Raw genomic sequence first — 21,026 nt, 5'->3', positions numbered from 1 at the left:
AGAAAGGCTCTGAAATCCTTGTATCTATCTGTCATTCATCATAGTCAAAAGAAGAACCATGTCATCACATTTGAGATTAGGTGAATTATTCTCTCTATTTACTTTTGAGCCATTCAATGTAATTGAATCTTGAATATTCCTCTCCCATTATTGTTATTCGAACATTGAATTCATATCTGAAGTTATTATTATTAGCTAGGTTTAACCCCTCATTTAATACATTCAATTAGTTTAGCCAAAGATAATTATTTTTTGGCCAAACGGAGGGGGTGCACGGGGTTAATTATCTTCTCCCTTGCCCCCTCCCTCCCCCCCCCCCCCCGAAAATTATTGGGTTTGAGGTAATTATACATAGCTGTTTATAAAATAAAAAAAAAAAATAGTTCGTTGCACGAAGCTCCCGTGCATTCTAAAACAATCTTCTAGTTTTATTTTGTGAATTTTCCACATATTGAGAAAGGCATTCCAACAACTTTATCTCCAATTTTTGGAAATGAGCAATCTGCATTTGCAATTCTAACCTTTCTTTTCTTAGGTTTTTGTTCTCTTCCATGAGCAGCTGCTTTGTTGTATTCTCTTCTTTTATAGCAAATGTATTCCTTTCAGTTGGCTGTAAGTATGTAGGAAAGGCACTTGGCTCACATTTCTTCCTTGTTATTTCTTTTAACAATTGTCTGCACCCTTTCTTGAACTTGTCATGCTGAAATTCCCACCGTTTTGATGTTACTTTCTTGAATCCCTATTATTCGTTTAAAATTTTCAACATTAATTTAAGGAAATATAAAATAAAGGTGAAATATATTCAGCGCATGAATTCAACAAAATGGAATTGGTCGTATTCAGGGGAACGAAAATTTTCAAGATATATATTAAATGTTGATCAATTCTTTTTACAGTCTTTATAATTGTAGAGCTCCATTGTCAAACTTGAAGTTATTTTCTTCATTATAAATAGTGTACTCTTGTTACTGTCAAATAAATTCTTCCCAAAACCGTAAGGCGACAACGTGTGATTAAATTGCCTTTAGACTATGATGGTTTTTGTTGATCGATCGGTTCTTTCTACCAATTTGACTACCATTTAATTAGTTACGAAAACTTGACACTACACAAGAAATATAGAAAATTTAGACCAACAACATCGTCTAAAAACCGTCAGAAATTCTTTCACCGATAATAAACCGTCAAAAAAAAGTTTTCAGCAGCCATGCTATACTAATGATGTGATTCTTCAATTAAAGATACAGTTGAAAAAGGACTAGTAGATTAAGAGTTTGATTATGATATATTAGACATTGATCCTAATACCAAGCATATTAGACAATACTTCACTACTTGCGTTACAATATTATTAGGCATCTCATAACAATAAAAAAAAATGCGTTTTCCTCAAATTACGAAGCCTGATCACCAACAAAAGATTCTTAATTCCATCTATCTTAACTCTTACGTCTAGTCAAAATAAGAGAAATATTCCCAACTTCTTTTATACAATGGCTAGCAATCTGCCCAACCTTTCAACTCTTCTTTTTCTTTTCTTTAGGTCTTTTAATTTGTGGGGAAAAGGGCTTTTGTGAAATGACTACTTGACTGATCGAGTCACTGAGAGAGGTTGGCTGAAATAACATCTCTCGGACCTTGCTTGTTCCAAGCTAAGATGGGAGTAATTTTACCATAATCTTGCATATTATTATTATTATGTTGTATTTCATCTAATTCTCTGCTAGAAAAATGTTAGGAAATTTTGAAATATTAACACGAAATATATGGCCTATAAAAGTATTATATAGTTTAATATAATAACCATGGTTCTGTATATGTACCAAACCAAGCAGAAGCAGTGCGTTTTTTTATCCACTTAGAAATTTAAAGACATATATACCAATAATTATCTACAACCCTTGGAAGAGAAAGCTCCAAATAACAGACGGTTAAGTGCGTTGAGGGAAAGAACTTGATTTTTCTCACTCGTTCGTACAAATCCAATGAATACAAGACCTTAGAGTTTGTTTCTAATTAATAGACCTCTGCTCAGGAAAAACAAATAGATACAAGACATATGTCTTCTATATACACATGCATTTATATATTTTTTAATCATGGTTAAATTAAATATAGAGACCAAAGTGTAAGGAATTAACTATTTTTCTCAAGAGCAAGTCCTCTAAATCTACATATATACTTAGCAAACAGTAGCTGAATATATATGTTGATAATCATATTTTGCTAAGGATAAATATGTATATGACATGTAATTAAATATGTGCGCACACACAACACAAAATTATAGATGTAGAGACTTACATAGGTGTTGAGTTGTCGTATGAAACTGGAGAAATTGTTGTGCTTGAAGTATATTGGTAACATATGCTCAGAAAACTCATCTGGACACCACACTACAAAACCATTTCCCTCACCATTCCATGAAATAACCTTATTAATATTCTCTTCTTCTTGTTCCTCCAAAATATCATAAGTTTTCAACAAGAACGGCGCCGGGCACTTCGTTCTCAATGACCGTCCGATTTTCCGGCTGATATTCCGATCATCTGCCGTTGCCGGAATAGCATCTGTAGCCATGGCTATATATATTAATGGAGTTTTTTTTTTTTTTTTTTTGACTAACCAAAAAGACTTCTAGTGCTTGTTGTTCTTACTTATACTAGTGTTGATACATTCTACTGTGGATATTTTTATTGATCTTTTTTTTTTGGTATTGAGACGATATCTTGACTAGAAGATGTGTAGAAGTTTCACGATTATATTCTTGGATATAATAAGCCAAAGATACGTAGAATTTGGACACATTTAATTTGCCTCTTGGAATTTCTTTTAACTAATAAAAGACCATACTCATTCTTCAAACGTGGCATACAATATCATATTATTGTCGTGTGATATGTAATGTTTTGAAGTATTTAAGTTTTATACTCCTATAGTAATAATATATAAAAAATAATTTTTATATATACTAATATAATTTAAGTTAAAATAATGAGTAAGAATGCAGGTGTAATGAGAATGTGTGCACTCACAAGTTATTGAAAAAGGATGGAGATCAGAGGAGAAGAGCCGCGAATGCTGACTCGGCTTCAGAAGTGTCTAGAAAAGTAATTGTCACTTTTCATTAGTATTTAATTTAATTCTTCAATTTTAACTCTCATATATGTTGTTCCACGACCATACTCATGAGACATACTTTACCCATTTCATTTTAAGTTAGAATGTTCGGTTGAAAATAAAATTTTAAAATCATTTTTAAAATTTGTTATGTGAAATAAGTTGTAATATTTCTCCGACTAGAGAATTATGATATAATAAGAAAATAAGAAATTTAAAATTAATTTATTTTTATATATAATAATGTGGCATTTACAAATTCAAAAAGGAGATATTACATAAAATGAAATAGAAGGAGTACACATGTTAGGGGCTGTTTTCGGTGTACTTTATAGATCTTCTCCTTAATTTTCTTTTCCTTCTCTTAATATTATGGATTACAATATAAATTTGTCGTATATGGTTCTTTTAGTCTCTTAATATGTTTGGTCGTAAGTATGATTTAATCTCTTCTAAGACAATCAATTAATTTCCCAGATAAAACTGCATAAGGATATTGAATCAATTGCGTTGAAGTTCAAAAATTGAATGCCACAAGTGGACCAAATTGTATACGGTCGAAATATATTTCGGTTTTCGTACGATTGATCAAGTTCGAAACATAATCGATCGAAGTAAGACTTCGAGATGGATTCCGAAGATGGTACAAACAAGTTTCGAGTCCGAGGGGCCGATCAATGTCGAGCTCGATATTATAATCAAGCTCGAATCCAAATCGAGCTATGATGTAAAGTAAAGTTGTCGAGCTTATGATCCAGAGACCGACAATATTGATCCCGAATCAATTCAAGGGTCCGAGTCAGAATCGAGCTCAAGCCAAGATCGAGAGCTCGAGTCAAGACCGAAAACTCGAGTCAATATCGAGCTTATAGACAAGAGCCGTTGCAATCCCACTAGAGGAGAGAATCTTGGCAGGAATTGTGGAAAAGCTGATTTGTTATGGGTCTCCCACTACGTATTTTTAATTATATCTAAAGTAAGATCCCTCTACTATAATGGGGATAGTTATCATTTCTGTAGAGGGCAAGTTTTTTGCTTATATTGTAATTCAAGCATCATATTCTCTTATAGTGAAGAGTTGTTCTTTCAAACTTTTTAAATTGATTCCACTTGTTTAGTCCTAAAGTTCACCTTTCTTTGCAACCTTATCCATTTTGCATTCTTTGTAATCTATACTTGATATTTCTATTTATCCTTACAATTTGTATTAAGTTGCACCACATATCCTTAGAACCACGTACAAATTTAATTCTATCCGTTTTTCGGGTAAACACAAATATTTTTTTATTTTAAAATATATTTGACTATTCTAACGTATGAAAATATTAACATTCTACTCAGTAGTAAAAGATGAGACTGTTTCGTGATAAGAATATAGAAAATAACATGTGTGAAGCTAATATACTTTAAAAATATATTTGAACTATCAAAATATATAAATTTATTTTAGACATTATACTTAGTAGTAAAAATTGAAATTATTATATGAATAATTTTAAATAGGGATTTTAATATTGAAACTACTTGGGTAAGAGATCTATGACTGCAACTATGGCCCCAAGTTGAACAAAACCTTGTTAGATCGAGAAATTTCAAACTGTCAAATTGAGCTAAATTGAGAAAGCTAATTGATCATTTCTACACATCCAATCATGTATTCCAATATTGATTCAATTGTCAACCAAATACAGTAGAGATACAGAGAAGAGGTAGAAGAAGACGAGAGAGAGAGCTAGAGATCAGAATATTCTAGAATCTCATTTTTGTAACTAACTAACTGATTTGTCATTCTAACATACTCTTATACACCGACCTTCTCCTCTCTTTTGTCTATTTGCATATTGTCCCCTTTCACTTACTATTGTCTCTTATTTAGTCCCTATTGTTGTAATACTCCCCCTCAAGTTGGTAAGTGGAAGGCATCTTCTACTCCTAGCTTGTATAATAGGGACTGATGTTGTGTTGCACTCAAGCCCTTTGTCATCAGGCCTGCTAGTTGCATTTTTGTAGGTATGTACTAAGTTGCGATTAGTCCATTCTTGAGCTTTTCCCTGACGAAGTGACAATCTATTTCAATATGTTTAGTCCGCTCGTGAAATATAGGATTTGCAGTTATTTGCATAGCTGTCTTGCTATCACAATGTAAGTTGACTGGTACTTCCATTTTGTTTCTCAATTCCTCCAATAGTCCAACCATCCAAGCGACTTCTGCCATCACGACTGTCATACTTCTATACTCTGCTTCTGCCAAGCTTCTACTAATTGTCTGTTGTTTCTTGGACTTCCATGACAACAGAGAATCCCCAAGTTTCACAACATACCCCGTCACAGATCTTCTTATGTTGGGACAAGCTGCCCAGTCTGAGTCACATAAGGATGTGAGTGTTGATGCATGTCCTCTTCTCAGTAGTATCCCTAATCCAGGTGTTGATTTGATGTATTTTACAACCCTCACGGATGCATCTAGGTGAGACTTCTTGGGTTACTGCATGAATTGGCTCAACACCTGTACCGCAAACAGATGCTTGGTCTTGTGATTGTGAGGTAAATTAGCTTCCAATAAGTCTTTGATAGGCTCCTACATCTTCAAGTTGAGGATCATCTGCTCTTCCAACATGACTGTCATAATCAACTGTTGTTAGTTTCTGATTCAATTCAATTGGAGTTGCTACTGATTTGCAACCACTCATGCCTGTATCAGTGATTAACTCCAATGCATATTTTCTCTGATTCAGCAACACTCTTCTCTTTGATCTCGTAACTTCAATTCCCATAAAATATCTTAGTTCCCCTAGGTCTTTCACCTTAAATGAATTATGTAGAATGTCCTTTGTTTGGTCAATGGGGGACTGCTTACTTCCAGTTATTAAAAAATCATCAACATAAACCAAGACTATCACAATGTCTTCTTCATGCCTCTTGGTAAACAAGGAATGATCATGGGCACTCTGAGTGTATCCAGCTTGTAGAAGTGCATTTGTGAGTTTGATATTCCATTGCCTTAATGCCTGTTTCAATCCATAAAGGGATTTCAACAGTCTACGCACCTTGTACTCCCCATGTTTGTGAAATTCCTGAGGAAGATCCATGTAAACCTCTTCAAATAAATCACTTGTAGGAAGGCATTGATAACATCCATTTGAAACAAGGGCCAATCTTTGGAGGCTGCAACACTGATCACAGTCCTCACAGTGACCATTTTGGCCACTGGATAGAAAGTTTCATGATAATCTAATCCTTCTTGTTGTGTATAACCCTTGACAACCAACCTTGCCTTGAACTTATCCACTTCTCCATTGGCCTTATGCTTAATTTTGTAGACCCATTTTGAACCAGGTTGCTTCCCAACAGGGGGGTCTACTATCTCTCATGTATTATTTTCCTCCATAGTTTGAATCTCTTGTTCCATTGCAGTAACCCAATTCTGATCCTTAACAACATCCTTGAAGGATTTTGGTTCAGTCTGGGCTGAGAATACTCCCAGGTAGGAATGATATGTTGGTGACAGATGATGATAGGCAATGTGGGAAGATAAGGGATATCTTCTTCTACATGATGGTCTGGTATGGATTATATAATCTTTGTGCCAAGCACGAGGAGCTGAATTCCTTTGAGGTCTAGCAGATCCTGCAGGTTGAGTTAGTTGTGTCTCTGTGGAAGCAGAAGGTGCAGTTAGTTGAATCTATGGTTCAGCTGGGGCAGTTGTAGGTAGGACTGCAGGAATTGTTGGCTCAAACACTTCACTAACAGCTTCTGTCTCCCCTTCAAATTGATGAACTTCTGGTTCAACATCACAAAGAGAGGGGCTTGGAGCAATGAACCTATCCTCAGAATTGTTGTCATGATCATATTGATCCTGTACTGGTGCATAAGGTATAAGGCTGCTGTTAGCAGGTCCTTATTGTTATGTTGGTGAATGATGGATAGATGAAGTGTCTGGTGATAGTAGTTGAGTGTGAATTGGACATTGAGTTAACATATCATCTTCAATGTTGCCTATGTCTTTGAATGGGAAGATGTGTTCTTGGAAGGTAATATCTCTACTTACAAGAAAACTTCTATTATCCAAGTCATATAACTTGTACCCTTTCTGAGTGTCAGAGTAACCAAGAAACACTGTCTTCTTGGCTCTAGGAGCAAATGTGTCCCTTATTGGCAAGTTTCTTGCATAACCCAAATATCCAAAGACTCTGAGATGCTCAATACTGGGTTGCTTCTTATACAATAGCTCATATGGAGCTTTTCCTTGCAATACTGGTGTAGGCAGTCTATTTATTAAATAAACTACAGTTCTTACACACTCTCCCCAAAATTTGATAGGGACATCACTCTGAAATTTTAAGGCTCTTGCCATTTCCAAAATGTGCCTGTATTTTCTTTCCACTATGCCATTTTGTTGTGGAGTGTAAGCACAACTACTTTGATGTATAATACCAAGTGAAGCTAGTAGTTTATTGCACTTAGAATTGAAAACTTCTGAGCCATTATCAGATCTTAAAAACTTCACAGTAGCAGCAAATTGATTCTTTATTATATAAAGAAAGTTCTGCAATACAACTATCACTTCACATTTGGAATGTATCAGACAAACCCAAGTGTACCTACTAAAATCATCCACAATAGTGACAAAGCACTGCTTCTTATCATATGTGGGCACCTTATAGGGGCCCCATGCATCCAGATGAATTAACTGGAAAATAGATGTTGATCTAGTAGTACTTATAGGAAATTATAATCTACATTATTTTGCCAAAGGACATATATCACAGTCACTAACTTCACTACTGCTAACTTTATTCTTTATACTTGGAATGTGCTGAACAGTCCTCATAGCTGCATGTCCAAATATCAGATGCCAAAGAGTAGATTATGTTCCCTTTCTCTGAACCACACCAGCTAATATTGCTGCACGTTTATTCAGCAAATACAAACCTTTTGATTCTCTACCAATCCCCAGTACCTTCCCACTGAAGAGTTCCTGAAACAGACATAAATCAGGGTAGAAGCTGACCCAACATTTGAGATCCCTAGTAAGCTTTGACACTGACAGTAGATTGAACTTAAAATCAGGTACATGTAACACATTCTTTACCCACTGGTCTGCTAAAATTTTTGCATTTTCAGTATGTGCTATCTTTGCTCTTATTCCAGTTGGTAACTGCACTCCATTATTACTCTGACCTTCCATACTCTTAACATTACTTAGGACCTCTTTATTGTGAGTAATGTGAAGCGTAGCTCCTGAATCTATTATCCAATCTATCATTGAAGCACTGAAAAATAAAGAAAGTATACCTGCCATGTTGGATGAGCATTGTCCAGCTGGTGGTTTGTTTAGCAGTCCCACTAGCTGATTGTATTGGTCCTCTATCAGTACATGTCCTTGAAATTTATTCACAGTTGATTCCAGCTCTTCAGTGCTTGCTGCATTAGCATAAGTCTTTGGTCCTCCACTCTGAAACTTCTTTTTGCTTTTGAAATCTGCTGGATAGCCAATAATTTTATAACAATTTTTTTTTAAGTGTTCATTGTAGCCACAGTGCTCACAGACCAACCCAAACCTTTTAGGCTTGAATCCCTGAGTCTTTCCTGCCATCATAGTGAGGGGATCTCTATTTGTATCAACCACTCCTAGTGATCTCCAACTTTCCTCCTGAGTTACTATCGCATAGGCCTCGTTTACTGAAACAACTGGTCTTCTCATAAGAACATTGTTCCTAACATTGCTATAACTCTCATTCAAACCCATGAGAAATTACAGTAGCCTATTTTTCTATAAAAGCTCAAATGAAGGTCAAGATTCCTCACAATCACGGGAAGACTTAGGGGCTAGCACATCTAATTCATGCCACAAATCACTCATTCTAGAATAATAGGTTGTTACTGAATCTGTACCTTATTTTAGTGTAGCTATCTCTGTCCACATGTGATAGATTCTCGTTAAAATACATCTATCAAACTTCTCTTTGAAATCACTCCATACTTTCTTTGCATTTGATGCAAAAACAATCCCAAGCATTAATTCATTTGCAACTGTGCTACCAATCCACGAGAGCACAATTGCATTACATTTCTCCCACTGTTCCGCGAGCTCTCCTCTGTACATTCTTTTGACACATGTTCCATCCACAAAATCCTAGCTTACCCTTTCCCCTCAGAGCTAATCTCATCACCCTGCTCCAAAAGGCATAATTTTCTAGCCATGTGAGCTTTATTGGTACTAAAACTAACCCAGGAGCATCTGAAGCTTGAAGAAATAGTGGATGATTGTGCTCAAGTAGAGTTACCTCATTTTCTGTCATATCTATCAGGTGTGATCTCCGTCAGAACTTGATTATCAAGGAACTTCTCTCCGATTGCCGAAATTTTCGTCGGAACCCTAATTACCAGATCGTGGCTCTGATACCATGTCAAAGTAAGCTAAATTGAGAGAGCTAATTGATCATTTCTACACATGCAATCATGTATTCCAGCATTGATTCAATTGTCAACTAAATACAGTAGAGATACAGAGAAGAGGTAGAAGAAGACAAGAAAGAGGGCTAGAGATCAGAATATTCTAGAATCTCCTCTGTACATTCTAACATACTCTTATACGCCGACCTTTTCATCTCTTTTGTCTATTTGCATATTGCCCCCTTTCACTTATTACTATCTCTTATTTAGTCCATGTTGTTGTAATACAAACTCCAGTTCCTGGTTTGAGTTCGAATAGCTGCAAATCTGTTAAAAAAATTAAAAATCAAGTGATTCACGTTGGTTTGCTGTTGTTTACAAGTCCTTTCTGTATTTACCTATTGATTCGGACTGTAAAAACTTGAAGAAGAGCTTTTTGCCAGTACTAAAGTTTCAAAGCTTCGAATTCAAAAATTAAATTTTTAAAATTGGATTCGGTTTTTATTGGGTACAAGGAAAATAATTGAAAAAAACTCTAAGGAGCTTATATCTAAATTTTTGGGCAATTGGGTAAAACATTTGGGCGAGTTTAATTATATTTCCAGTCCTGGGTCGAAGAAGGAAGAAGAAGGTTCTGCAAATTTATACAAAATATAGCTTTTTCTTTTTCAAGAAATTCAATTTCAGATGACAGCAATTCCTCGGCCCAGTGTATGTTGTAAATTTTTATGTGCGCCCAGTTTTGTGCCACCCATTAAATTTATACCCACTTTGAAAAAAAAATTTAATTGATACTCAATTTTGAATAATTTCATACACATATAATTTTCTCTTCTTCTTTAATATTGTTTTCTTCTTCTTTATGCTTAGAGTTTCTTCTTCTTCTTTTTTAGTTGCAAGATAAATTTGTTAAATTTGTTATTATTTTGATATACTGATGAATTGAGATTTGTTCTTTATGATATTTGAAAGTTATGTTTCAAATTTGAGCTTATTCAGAGAAAATTTAGGCATTGAGTCGTGTATTGGATTATTGAAAATCGAAGAACAAGTTTATGTTTCAGAACTTAAGATTCGAAATCTTGCATTCAATAGATTGAACTATCTAAGATTCAAATTTTTAAAATTGCATTTAAAGATAAAAGAATTTCGGATTTGATTTCTGAAGTTGCAATGAAGAGATTGAACTACTTCAGATTTGAATTTCTAAAGTTGCATTTGAAAGGTAGAAGTGCTTCAGATTTGATTTCTGAAGTTGCATTGAAGATATTGAACTACTTCAGATCCGAGCGGGTATACTTTATAAAATTTTGTGTATTACGGATATAACTTCAATGGTGACCCCAAAAGTGGTATATATGAAATTGCTCCATGTATGTTGGGCTCCTAATAACTTGGGCTACAATCCATCTTCTTCTGACACGGGCTAAACTTCGATGGACCGGGTCACCCATAGCTGCTTAAACCCACCTAAATCTCCCAAATCATTTCTGCTTCATCTTCAGCAAAATCAACAGAAACCCTAATGAAGCTTTCCCGTTCTACGTTAAGGAGCCAAAATTCAATATCTTATTGCAAAGCCACAATTAACCGTTTTTATGGCACAACAACGTCGACTAAACAAAATAACGAGGAGAGGAGTGAGTGGGTCTACGCAAGAATTGCACCATTAGGTAGCCCAGAGGTTTCAATGGTTCCAGTATTGGAACAATGGGTTAAAGAAGGTAATCAAGTGTTGAGAAGTGAGCTTCAGTGGATTATCAAAAGGCTAAGGAGCTACAAAAGATACAAACATGCCCTTGAGGTACAAATCTTGCTGTTTGTTGTTGTTTTAGTGAGTTTAAGATTATGCATTGTGAAATAAACTGTCTGGAGACCAGGGTTCAAAACCCGGTAGAGAAAAAAAAAACACTTTGCCTAAGGTTTTTTGGTGGGTAAAGTTGTGCTGGTAGAATGTAGCATGTTCTTACGGGAAGTCGAGGTGTGACAGGCTGTTTTGGACACCAACTTTCATTGAAAAAATTGTTTGTGTTTTTTCGCTAAGCAAATGATGCACACACACATACATAAAACTGGCAGACACCAAACCTAGTGTAAGTGTACCAACACGACCAAGCCTTAATACCAATTAGTTGTTAGCATATATGGATCTAATATAAAATTATAGTTAGGTATTGCTGGAGAAATTTTTATTTGTTCAAGAAAACTAAGTTGAGGATGAGCTTGATAAAGTTTTTGATGAGAGCATTTTTTGTTCCTAAGTTGCTGCAGAGAATCTATTAGACGGCAGAGGCGGATGTGGCCTTCTGGCTATGGTTCATCTGAACCCATATTCGACCCGGAGTGCAAATATATATGTAAAAACCTGCCAAAATCTTAAGATTTAATAGATCCGAATCCATAACTCTTAACGGTACAATGAGTTTAGTTCAGTGCTAAGAATCTTAAAGATTGAGCCTATTAAGTGTAAATCATGTATCCACCTCTGTTAGGCGGCTTCGTCGTGTTGACAAGTGCATGTTTGAAGTCACCGATGGGCTTAGGCATACCACTCAAAAGGCCTTGAGCATTTAAAGAGTAGAGCTTTTGATATACAAAAAGAAAGAGCTACTGAGCGCTTGATCTTTTGCCCTAATCTAGTTATCGATTGTTCCCAACCTCCATGTGCCCATTGGTCATTCTGTTAATTTAAGCAAAGGTAACAGCTAGAGATCATAGAAATGAATAAAACAGCATTCACCCTTGCAAGATACAGCATAGAGCCAAAATTTGTCGGTGATGAAAGATCTGAGCTACTTATGTATCTTCATTCTTGAACTTATAAATCTTGCCATTATCTTTATAGTTTTGTGACAGGTATCTCATTGGATGACAGACAGAAGATATTTCTCCGTCCAACCTGCTGATGTTGCTACACGAATTGATTTGATGTATAAAGTTAAAGGCCTCGAAGAGGTTGAAAAATACTTCAATAGCACTCCGCAGAAATTGAAACGCCTGACAGTGTATACATCTCTCCTCAATTGCTATACCAGCGAGAAGTCTGCAGAGAAAGCTGAGGCCCTAATGCAGAAACTTAGAGATATGGGGTTTGCTAAGGGTACATTGTGCTACAATTTGATGCTGAACCTCTATTCTAAAACAGGAAGATGGGAAAAAATGGACAATCTGATGAATGAAATGGAGCAGAAAGGCATAAATTTTGATGAATTCACGCTCACAATACGGTTAACTGCATATGCTGATGCTGGAGATTCTGATGGAGTGGATAAAATAGTAGCGATGATGGAATCTGATAAGCATCGCATTTTGCGGTGGGGTACTTACAGTATTGCAGCAGATATGTGTTTGAGAGTTGGGCAGGTGGAGAAAGCTTTATCAATGCTGAATAAATTGGAGGACATGATTGTGAGTGGTGAGAAAAGTAATGGTGCATATAATTTATTGCTAAAACTATATGCGGAAGCTGGAAAGAAAGAAGAGGTGCACCGATTGTGGGATTTGTACAAGCAGAAGGAGAAAATTCTTAACAAAGGTTACATTAGTGTGATGAGCGCACTAGTGAAATTTGGTGATACAGAAGGAGTTGAGAAGATCTTTGAGGAATGGGAATCGGAAGCTTTGTCCTATGACTTCCGAGTTCCAGACGTCTTGATTGGTACTTACTGTAGAAATGGTCTTCTAGAGAAAGCTAAGGCCCTAGTGGACAAAGGAATGTCAAAAGGGGGTGTTCCATGGATCACCACGTGGTGTCACTTGGCAAATGGATACATACATGAAGATCGAGTCCCAGAGGCTGTAGAAGCATTGAAGAAGGCCATCTCATTATGCCCGCCTAATTATAGACCTAGCAGGGAGACCTTAGTTACATGTGTGCAATACTGGGAAAACCAGGGAAATGTGGATAAAGCGGAGGACTTTGTAAGGTCTTTAGAAGCAGAGCATATGTTCTCGGCTGTTTTTCGTGACAAGTTGTTGCGCTTTATTAAGGAAGAAAAACTACAGACCTGAGCGACACAGCTTGCGTGGAAACAACTGATTTGAGAGACTCTCGCAAGGTTAGGCATGGCCAACAATAGCTGTAAGTGTGAACTGAAGCTGTTAGGCCGGCTAGATATGGAACAATTAAAGAGAAATTTATTTATCGGACAGAGATTCCTTTTCTTTGGGGTTCAAACTGAAAATAGTTGATATTTCTCATTGAGATTCACCTGTGGTTGGTCTCAAGTGATCTTAGGCTGCATATTCATTGCTGATTAGTAATATACTGCAAGATTAGTCCTCAAGAGAGATGAGCTGATTTGTTCGTAAGTCGTAACATATATTGCGTCAATGAGCTTGTCTGAAGGCCAAAATTCAACAGAATGTGTATATTCTTTGTTTTGGTAACTATAGCTGGTGGGAGCACCAAAGTTCCTTTCCTGGGCTTGTTTGAGTGTGGTTATGAAGACAGTAAAAGAAGGTACATTACTTCGGTTCTTCGATTTTCGCCATATGATGTTATTGTAGTTTAAGTATGTGACAATATTGTTTGTTGAAGCTGATAATGTTAGTCCAAGCCCGACGGTGTGCCATCTCCTCCTAAAAATAGAGTAGGGTCATTTCTCCCTAGTTTAGCATATTTAATGAACGTTTTCTCTTGATTGAAGAATATCTGAGACCTACCCTCTTTGATGGTGAAAATGAGAGTTAATCTTCTCTCTTACAATGATTCTTTATGCTGTTACTCTCAAGGGATGCCTTAGCTGTTATATGGCACGATTGCTTTTAAAGATCGTAGTAACTGCAAAGTCTGTAACGGAATTTCAAATTATAGGGGAGTTTCTGGATCTTCCTCAAACTAGAGGGCGATTGATTTAATAGAATACTAGTTCAATTTTCTCACTCCCCAAAGAATGAATTGTTGTAGGTAAAAATCAATAAGTCAATTAACTACGTTACTTCAACTTAGTTTGAGTGAGCTATATGAATCTTTTATAGTCAGTCTGTTATTCCGATCATCTTATTCTATTGTGCTTTGTGCATTCGGGAAAGGGAAAAAATAAAATAAGAAAAGAAGGGTCAACTTTGAACATGCTCACCACCTTCACGATTTGAATTTTCATCAAATAGACAATACAAAACGATTTAACAATACATGATATAATTAGAGAGCCGAATAAATAAGTAATTATCTTGAAGAAAAACAAGAACAATTGCTTGTTATTAAAGACCTTACTGTTATCATGTGGCTTTTAAGATTAGAAGAAAGATATTTGACTCAAAGATGGCAAATTCATTGTAACAAGTTAGGATATTCTATGTGGTTGGCAAAACAGTGACATGTCAACCAACCATTTTAGTGATTTGAAAAGTTTGGTGTAAGGAGTTAATAATCACATGATTAAGTGAAAAGTTTATCTACAATATCTTATCTTTAGTGGGACATGCACTTGAATTATGTTGAATGGGACAATTTTAATAAAGAATGCTAAATGATCTTTAAGAGCACGCCAAGATTTTCTCTATTTGCCTCACAGACCACTGGCCAAGTATCTATTTACGTTGTTTTGGAACAATGTCAGGACCCCATTTTGAAAATTCTTGAAATTGTTGGGGACTTGGTAAAACAGAAGAAAATTTTTTTGCTATTTTCTCTCTGTCCACGTTTATAGCTATTCCACCAACCATTTTGTTTAGTTAAGTCTAAATGTTTTGGGACACAGAATCTGCCGTAAAGTGTAAAATTTGCAAATCCAGCGTATTGAAAGTGTAAAATTTGCAAATCCAGCGTATTGAACTCGTTTATTCCACTCGCATCCTAATTTTAGAAGCAATTCTTATATTTAGAACTTTTAAAGAGATATGTGTTGGGATTTTAAGCTTGTATAGCTTAAAGAGGGTGAATGAGAAATGGAGGGAAAATGAAATATTTGAGTTTCCCTCCTTGACAAAGGGACATTGTCTCATATTGGAGGAAGAAAAGGCTTTTGATGGGTATATATATAATTGCTCTTCTTCTAACTCTTAAAGAGTTAAAGAAGAAGGCAAGCCTCGCGCCGTTGTCGTCGCTCGCTCGCTCGGCTTCGGACAAAGATTGATTGATTAATCTTTTTGGACAAAATTCCTTTCAATTATTTAATTAATTAATTAAATAATTAACGAAAAATTCAATTCGAAATAATTAAATAATTAAACAATTATTTAATTATTTTAAATCCATTCCCGCAATATTTCAAACAATTCCAACAGCCATGGCTGTTTCTGAAAAGGTTGCAAACCTTTTCAGAAACAATGCTAGCAACTCTATAAATAGAGTTTAATCCCAGAATCTTTCCTTACGAAATTTCTTAGCTTCTTCTTCCGCACAAAAAATCCAGTGTGTTTTACAGCCTTCGAGTGGCTCGCTGTTCACCGGCGTTTTGGTACCAACACTCCGGTGAGTTAAATCGTTCTATCCTGGGAGGATATATTCCAACACCTCGGGTACTTGAGGGGAATAATTTCCTTAAGGATACACTGTGTATTCAGTGGGCTTGATTTATTCCTATGCTATTTTTTTATGAATTTATTTCGTTAAATAAGTATTATTAACTTTCTGTTTTGTTTATATATATTTCAGAAAGTTTAATTAATTATTTATTACAGCAATACAGAACTATAACAATATGAACAATAAGGTGGACAAGCAACATGATAAAACATTCATTGATTTAACTTATTATAAGCTTATAGTCTAAAACTTCTTTACACTGTCAGTATATCTTAACATGTTATAATAGGCTACTTGCTTTATTTTTATGCAATCTCATTAATATGGACAACTATGGCCGGTTATCTTTTAGGTGATGTTATCGATGGATAAAAGTTGAACACTATACAACATAAACTAGCCCTTTCATGAGCTCTTTTGGCAAATTCCACTTGGTGGACAAATCTATCTCTTGAGCAAAAGAAAATTCATGCCCTATGCACAGTAGGAAAGTGGAAAATGAAGAAAGGGGAAATAATAGGACAATATGCCTTCAATGTACAAAGTTTGAACTCACTATACTTAAGTCAAAATTTTGCTTATTATCATCTCACACATGTGATTTTTAATGACTTGATGCTCATCAACATTAGTGTTGTACAAGATGAAGAGGGGGGGACAAAAGAGAGTGCCTCAATGAAACTAGAATAACAATAGGCAAAGAAGAAAACAGCAGAAGAGGAAAAGGGAAATTCTATTGAGAGACTTGTCAGCCTGCATTTCCTGTCTTCTCAATCTTGAGCTGCTGCTATTTCCAACTAGATGATATGAGTTAGGATATGTATATAAACTCTCTGAGTTCCCAAACATCCTAGCATAGACCATCTCTCCAAACATTCCAACAACTGGATGAAAGACTCCCACTGATGTATCGTTTCCAAGGTTGAACGAAGAAGGCGATGATGGACTGTTGAGGTAACTTGTATACGGATTATAAGCATTAGGATGTGGTAGTTGCTGAGAAGGATTAAAGGAATTCGACAAGGATAATGGACCAACAGCAGCTGGCCTGGGAGGTACTTTTAAAGAGGGCTTGTTTTCGGGCTCAGATTCAGGCAGTGTCTCCCCACGCCCGTAAAGAGGGACTAAATCTTTTCGGGAAATTTCAGCCTTGCAAACTGGGCATTGAGGGCGTTCATCCGAAGACAGCGAGTCACTCTGGAAGTGAAACCACTTATAAATGCAGGGCCAACAATAGAGATGGCCACAAAGTGTAACAACCGGATCACGTGCAAAGTCCAAGCATATGTTGCAATCAAAACAGGCAGAAGTATTCTCTGAGTCTGATGCTGGAGCAGGGATTGATTTCCACTCGTTCGCATAATACTGCTCGAAAGCCATGGGATTTGTTTCCTGATAAGTTGTTCAACCTAAGGATTCTTAAAAATCTGAAAGAACAATTAATAGTTAGCACATGGGAAAAACACAAAGAAGAAAAGAGAAAATATAGATTTACAGCACCAGCAACTAGCCAATGTGGTAGGACTTCAAAAATTCTAATTATTCAATGTCAATCATATTGTCTCTACTTGACTTATCCTAGTAAGGAACATGTATTACACTGAACATTAGCAATGAGAATCATAACAGTGGACATTTATCAATCTTATGGATGTCCCCAAAGAATTACAAGAAATTAAAATTTATTTGGCTATATGAAGGAAAAACACATGTTAACATGTGACTTAGGTGCTACTAAGATTGTCTAATCTAAATATAAAATTGTAGAGCATTAGTAGCCAATAAGTAATTAAAACAACTACTAATTGGCTCAGTTTAACAAAATATCTCAATCTTGAATCTCTCCTTTTGCACAGTAAAATTTGCATTCCAACATTAGCAGATTACGACATTAATTCCAAAGTATAATTGAGGAAACCCTCTTCTATATCATACACATAATGTCAAGAAGATCTCAAAATTATTTGCTTAATTATGGTAGGTAAAGGTAAAGACTTAAGCACCAACAAAGATCAATTTGCAGTACAACTTAGCATGATATGATCAGACACAAGAAAAAATTCATCTAAGAAAAACCCTCAAAGATCTAACCTTTACACACCATTAATCACTACAATTTCAACCAAAATATAAAAGAAGGGAAAATAAGTTCAATTGTCGAGATAAATGAAGGAAGATAAAGAGATTGTGTTCTTACCAATTAATCAGAAGTTCAGACTTTCAAGCTTCAATGGAGAATACCAGATAAAGAAACAGAAGAAAAAAGAGAAGAAAATAGGTTTCGAGGTGAACAGGGAGGAAGTGGTTGAGCTGAGAGAGAGGAAATGGTGGAGCAGTTTTATAACAAGAAATTTGGAACGAGGACTTTCTCCTTTCTAACCTATGCTGACGTGGCTGATTTTGTATGGTCTCTCTCTCCCTCTCCCTCTCTCTCTCTCTCTAATACTATTTGTTTCTTCATTTAATTAATTGAATCTTCAATTTGCTGCCTAATTATTTGTTTTTTCTCTTTTCATTGCATTTGCTACCTAATTACTTGATACATCAAGCCAATCTAGCTCCTTTTTTTTTCTTCCTAAAAAAAGATTTTGTATTATTACAAAGGGAAGAATAAATGAAAGAGAAAAGGTGAACCGTGAGAATTGAATTACAGCTTAAAATTTTCAACAGTACTGGTGAGTTATAAATCTTGGTAGTGGTAACCTAGTTACCTAGCTATCCAATATATGTTTGATGTTTCTAGATTGTCTAAAAAAAAAATTACACTACAAATTTAATTTGTGATAGCATGTTAGTTATTATTTTTATCAAGTTACTTGTTGTAAAGATATCCGTAATTATATTATATTGACACAATTTTTATAATATAAACATTTTCTATACCATCAATACAAAGTAGTACTACAATTTTACGTGCTTGATTATTATTGTTTCTTTTTATATTTTATGTCATGGATTGGAGCACAAGTAGATGGTCACTTGTAAGTGTTTGGTGAATTTATTCTCGAGTAATGCAGCCAGCCATAACAGTATATTAGTAATGAGACAAAGAAAGAGGCAGTGGACTTCTATTTGAATTACTTAATGTTTGTTCGAGCGCTCACTAACATAGTTAGTTAAACTTGTATGGGTGTAATGGTGTTAGATTCATTAGGTAAACTTATAAAAAACTAGAGCAATTTATGCAAAATACCTATTGAGCTTAAAATAATTGTTTTTTTCTACCAATTTAAAAATTATTTGTAATGTATACCTACTCAATTAAAACTAATTACCCCTACCTACCTACCCATTATCCATTTGGCTTAACTTTGCTTGATTTGGCATGGCTTGATTTGGCTTGACTTCGCTTAAATTGACTTCGCTTGGTTTGGCTTAAATTGGCTTTGTTTGACTTGGTTTAATAGCTTAGTTTCACTTCATTTGGTTGGCTTTCATTGGGTATTAAAAAAAAAATGGGTTGGGGGCAAACCACATGGGCATGGGCGGGTAAATAGTTTCCCCCGCCTAGGTATTTGCCAAAGATCCCCTATAAACTAGTGTACTCACTATCATGGGTGTAATGAGATCTTTACATAAATAGTCAAGTCAGCCGGTTCATTGTTTACTTTTCTTAGTTTATATACATTTTTTCTATAAATATTATGTATGAATTATATATATATACATATTTGTCCACTATTTTAAATTTAAGTCGGTGACGAACGGCTATTGGGTTAATTATTATTATATTATTATTATTGGCGGATGGATGTTCTATATATGCTATGCATCCGTAAAAAAGAGAATAAAAAATGTAATTTGAAACATATAATCTCATTTCAAGTATCGCCTAGAGTCTGGTTTCTCAATTATTCACAATGAAGGAGTCTAGGCCCTAGGGTTAAAATATTCCCATATATATATATATATTAAAAGCACGAAAACCCTTAGCGAAATATCGTTCGCATTTTCTCTCTTTTAAAATAGAGTTCACATTAGACAAAATAGTCATTTAATTATTTTTCGAATATTTAAAACTTTAAAATCAACTACAAATCCTAATTGTTACATCTTTCCTTATAAAAGTAGTTTTCTTGTTTGAAATTTGCACAATATAAAATTTTAGAAATTTTAGCTTAAAACATCCGTTCCTTGTTTGAAGTTTGAGCCATGTGAGGCTTTGGGGTCTAAAGTAAGAGTTGCAATTTCACATGAAATTGGCTACGGTTACTATAAATTTACATGTTTCCATATTGATTATCAATAATAAAAGGAATTTGGAGAAAAGAAAATTATTTGCTCTTTCCTCAAATAGAGATGAAAAAAGAAATTGATTTTTTACAACATAAAAATGTTTATCAATGTGGAAAATACTATTTTATTCTGACAAATAAATAGGTCCGTACTAGATAAGTTTGTAATATTTAATACTTTAAATAATATTCAAGAATTTATATTCGATAAAATTATAATTTAATTATTTTCTTAATACTTAGCACTTTAAAATCAACAAAAATTATACTTTAAGAAAATTTAAATTACCTTATACCTTTTTTTATCTACCTATATCTATCCATCTATCTATACTATAATGAAAGCATGAAATCTTTTACCGAAATATTTTATTAATTACTTTTTAAATATTTAAGATTTTTAAAATCAACTAATAAATTGTTCCTTGTTTAAACTACGTAAGAAATCCTAATATTTAATACTTTCAAAAGGTAAATAAAATAAGATTTCCTAATATGTAATGAGATAACCTTCAAAAGGTCAGTATGTTTCACAAATAATTCTGGAGATAATAAACTTTTATTGGTGTTCAATTTGACTTGTGATTGTAGAATATAAATTGTCATTTATTAATTACTTTCTTAATATTTAAGATTTTTAAAATTAATTAATAAATTTTTTCTTGGTTTAACTGCGTAAAAAGTCCTAATATTTAGTACTTTCAAAAGGTAAATAATATAAGATTTCCTAATATGTATGAGATAACCTTCAAAAGGTCAGTATGTTTCACAAATAATTCTAGAGATAATAAACTTTTATTAAT

At 34.7% G+C, this 21,026-nt stretch overlaps 1 protein-coding gene and 2 long non-coding RNA genes across 3 annotated transcripts; 1 reads left to right on the top strand and 2 right to left on the bottom strand.

The window, feature by feature from the left end:
* Window positions 1-426: 426 nt before the first annotated feature.
* Window positions 427-2,760, bottom strand: LOC104119798 (uncharacterized). Its single transcript, XR_011413995.1, has 2 exons — window positions 2,305-2,760; window positions 427-739 (listed from the first exon to the last, which is right to left on the bottom strand). It is a non-coding gene; the product is annotated as an uncharacterized lncRNA (long non-coding RNA).
* Window positions 2,761-10,964: 8,204 nt separating this feature from the next.
* Window positions 10,965-14,224, top strand: LOC104119799 (pentatricopeptide repeat-containing protein At2g20710, mitochondrial-like). Its single transcript, XM_009631386.4, has 2 exons — window positions 10,965-11,320; window positions 12,373-14,224. The coding sequence occupies exons 1-2, from the start codon at window positions 11,042-11,044 to the stop codon at window positions 13,525-13,527; spliced, it is 1,434 nt and encodes a 477-aa protein (XP_009629681.1). The 5' UTR covers window positions 10,965-11,041; the 3' UTR covers window positions 13,528-14,224.
* A 2,263-nt stretch (window positions 14,225-16,487) lies between these two features.
* On the bottom strand, window positions 16,488-18,316 carry LOC104119800 (uncharacterized). Its single transcript, XR_011413994.1, has 2 exons — window positions 18,186-18,316; window positions 16,488-17,415 (listed from the first exon to the last, which is right to left on the bottom strand). It is a non-coding gene; the product is annotated as an uncharacterized lncRNA (long non-coding RNA).
* Between the last annotated feature and the right edge of the window lie 2,710 nt (window positions 18,317-21,026).

This window comes from Nicotiana tomentosiformis, chromosome 2 (genome assembly GCF_000390325.3).
Source record: "Nicotiana tomentosiformis chromosome 2, ASM39032v3, whole genome shotgun sequence".
Lineage (NCBI taxonomy): Eukaryota > Viridiplantae > Streptophyta > Magnoliopsida > Solanales > Solanaceae > Nicotiana > Nicotiana tomentosiformis.
This window is presented reverse-complemented; position numbering and strand designations above follow the sequence as displayed.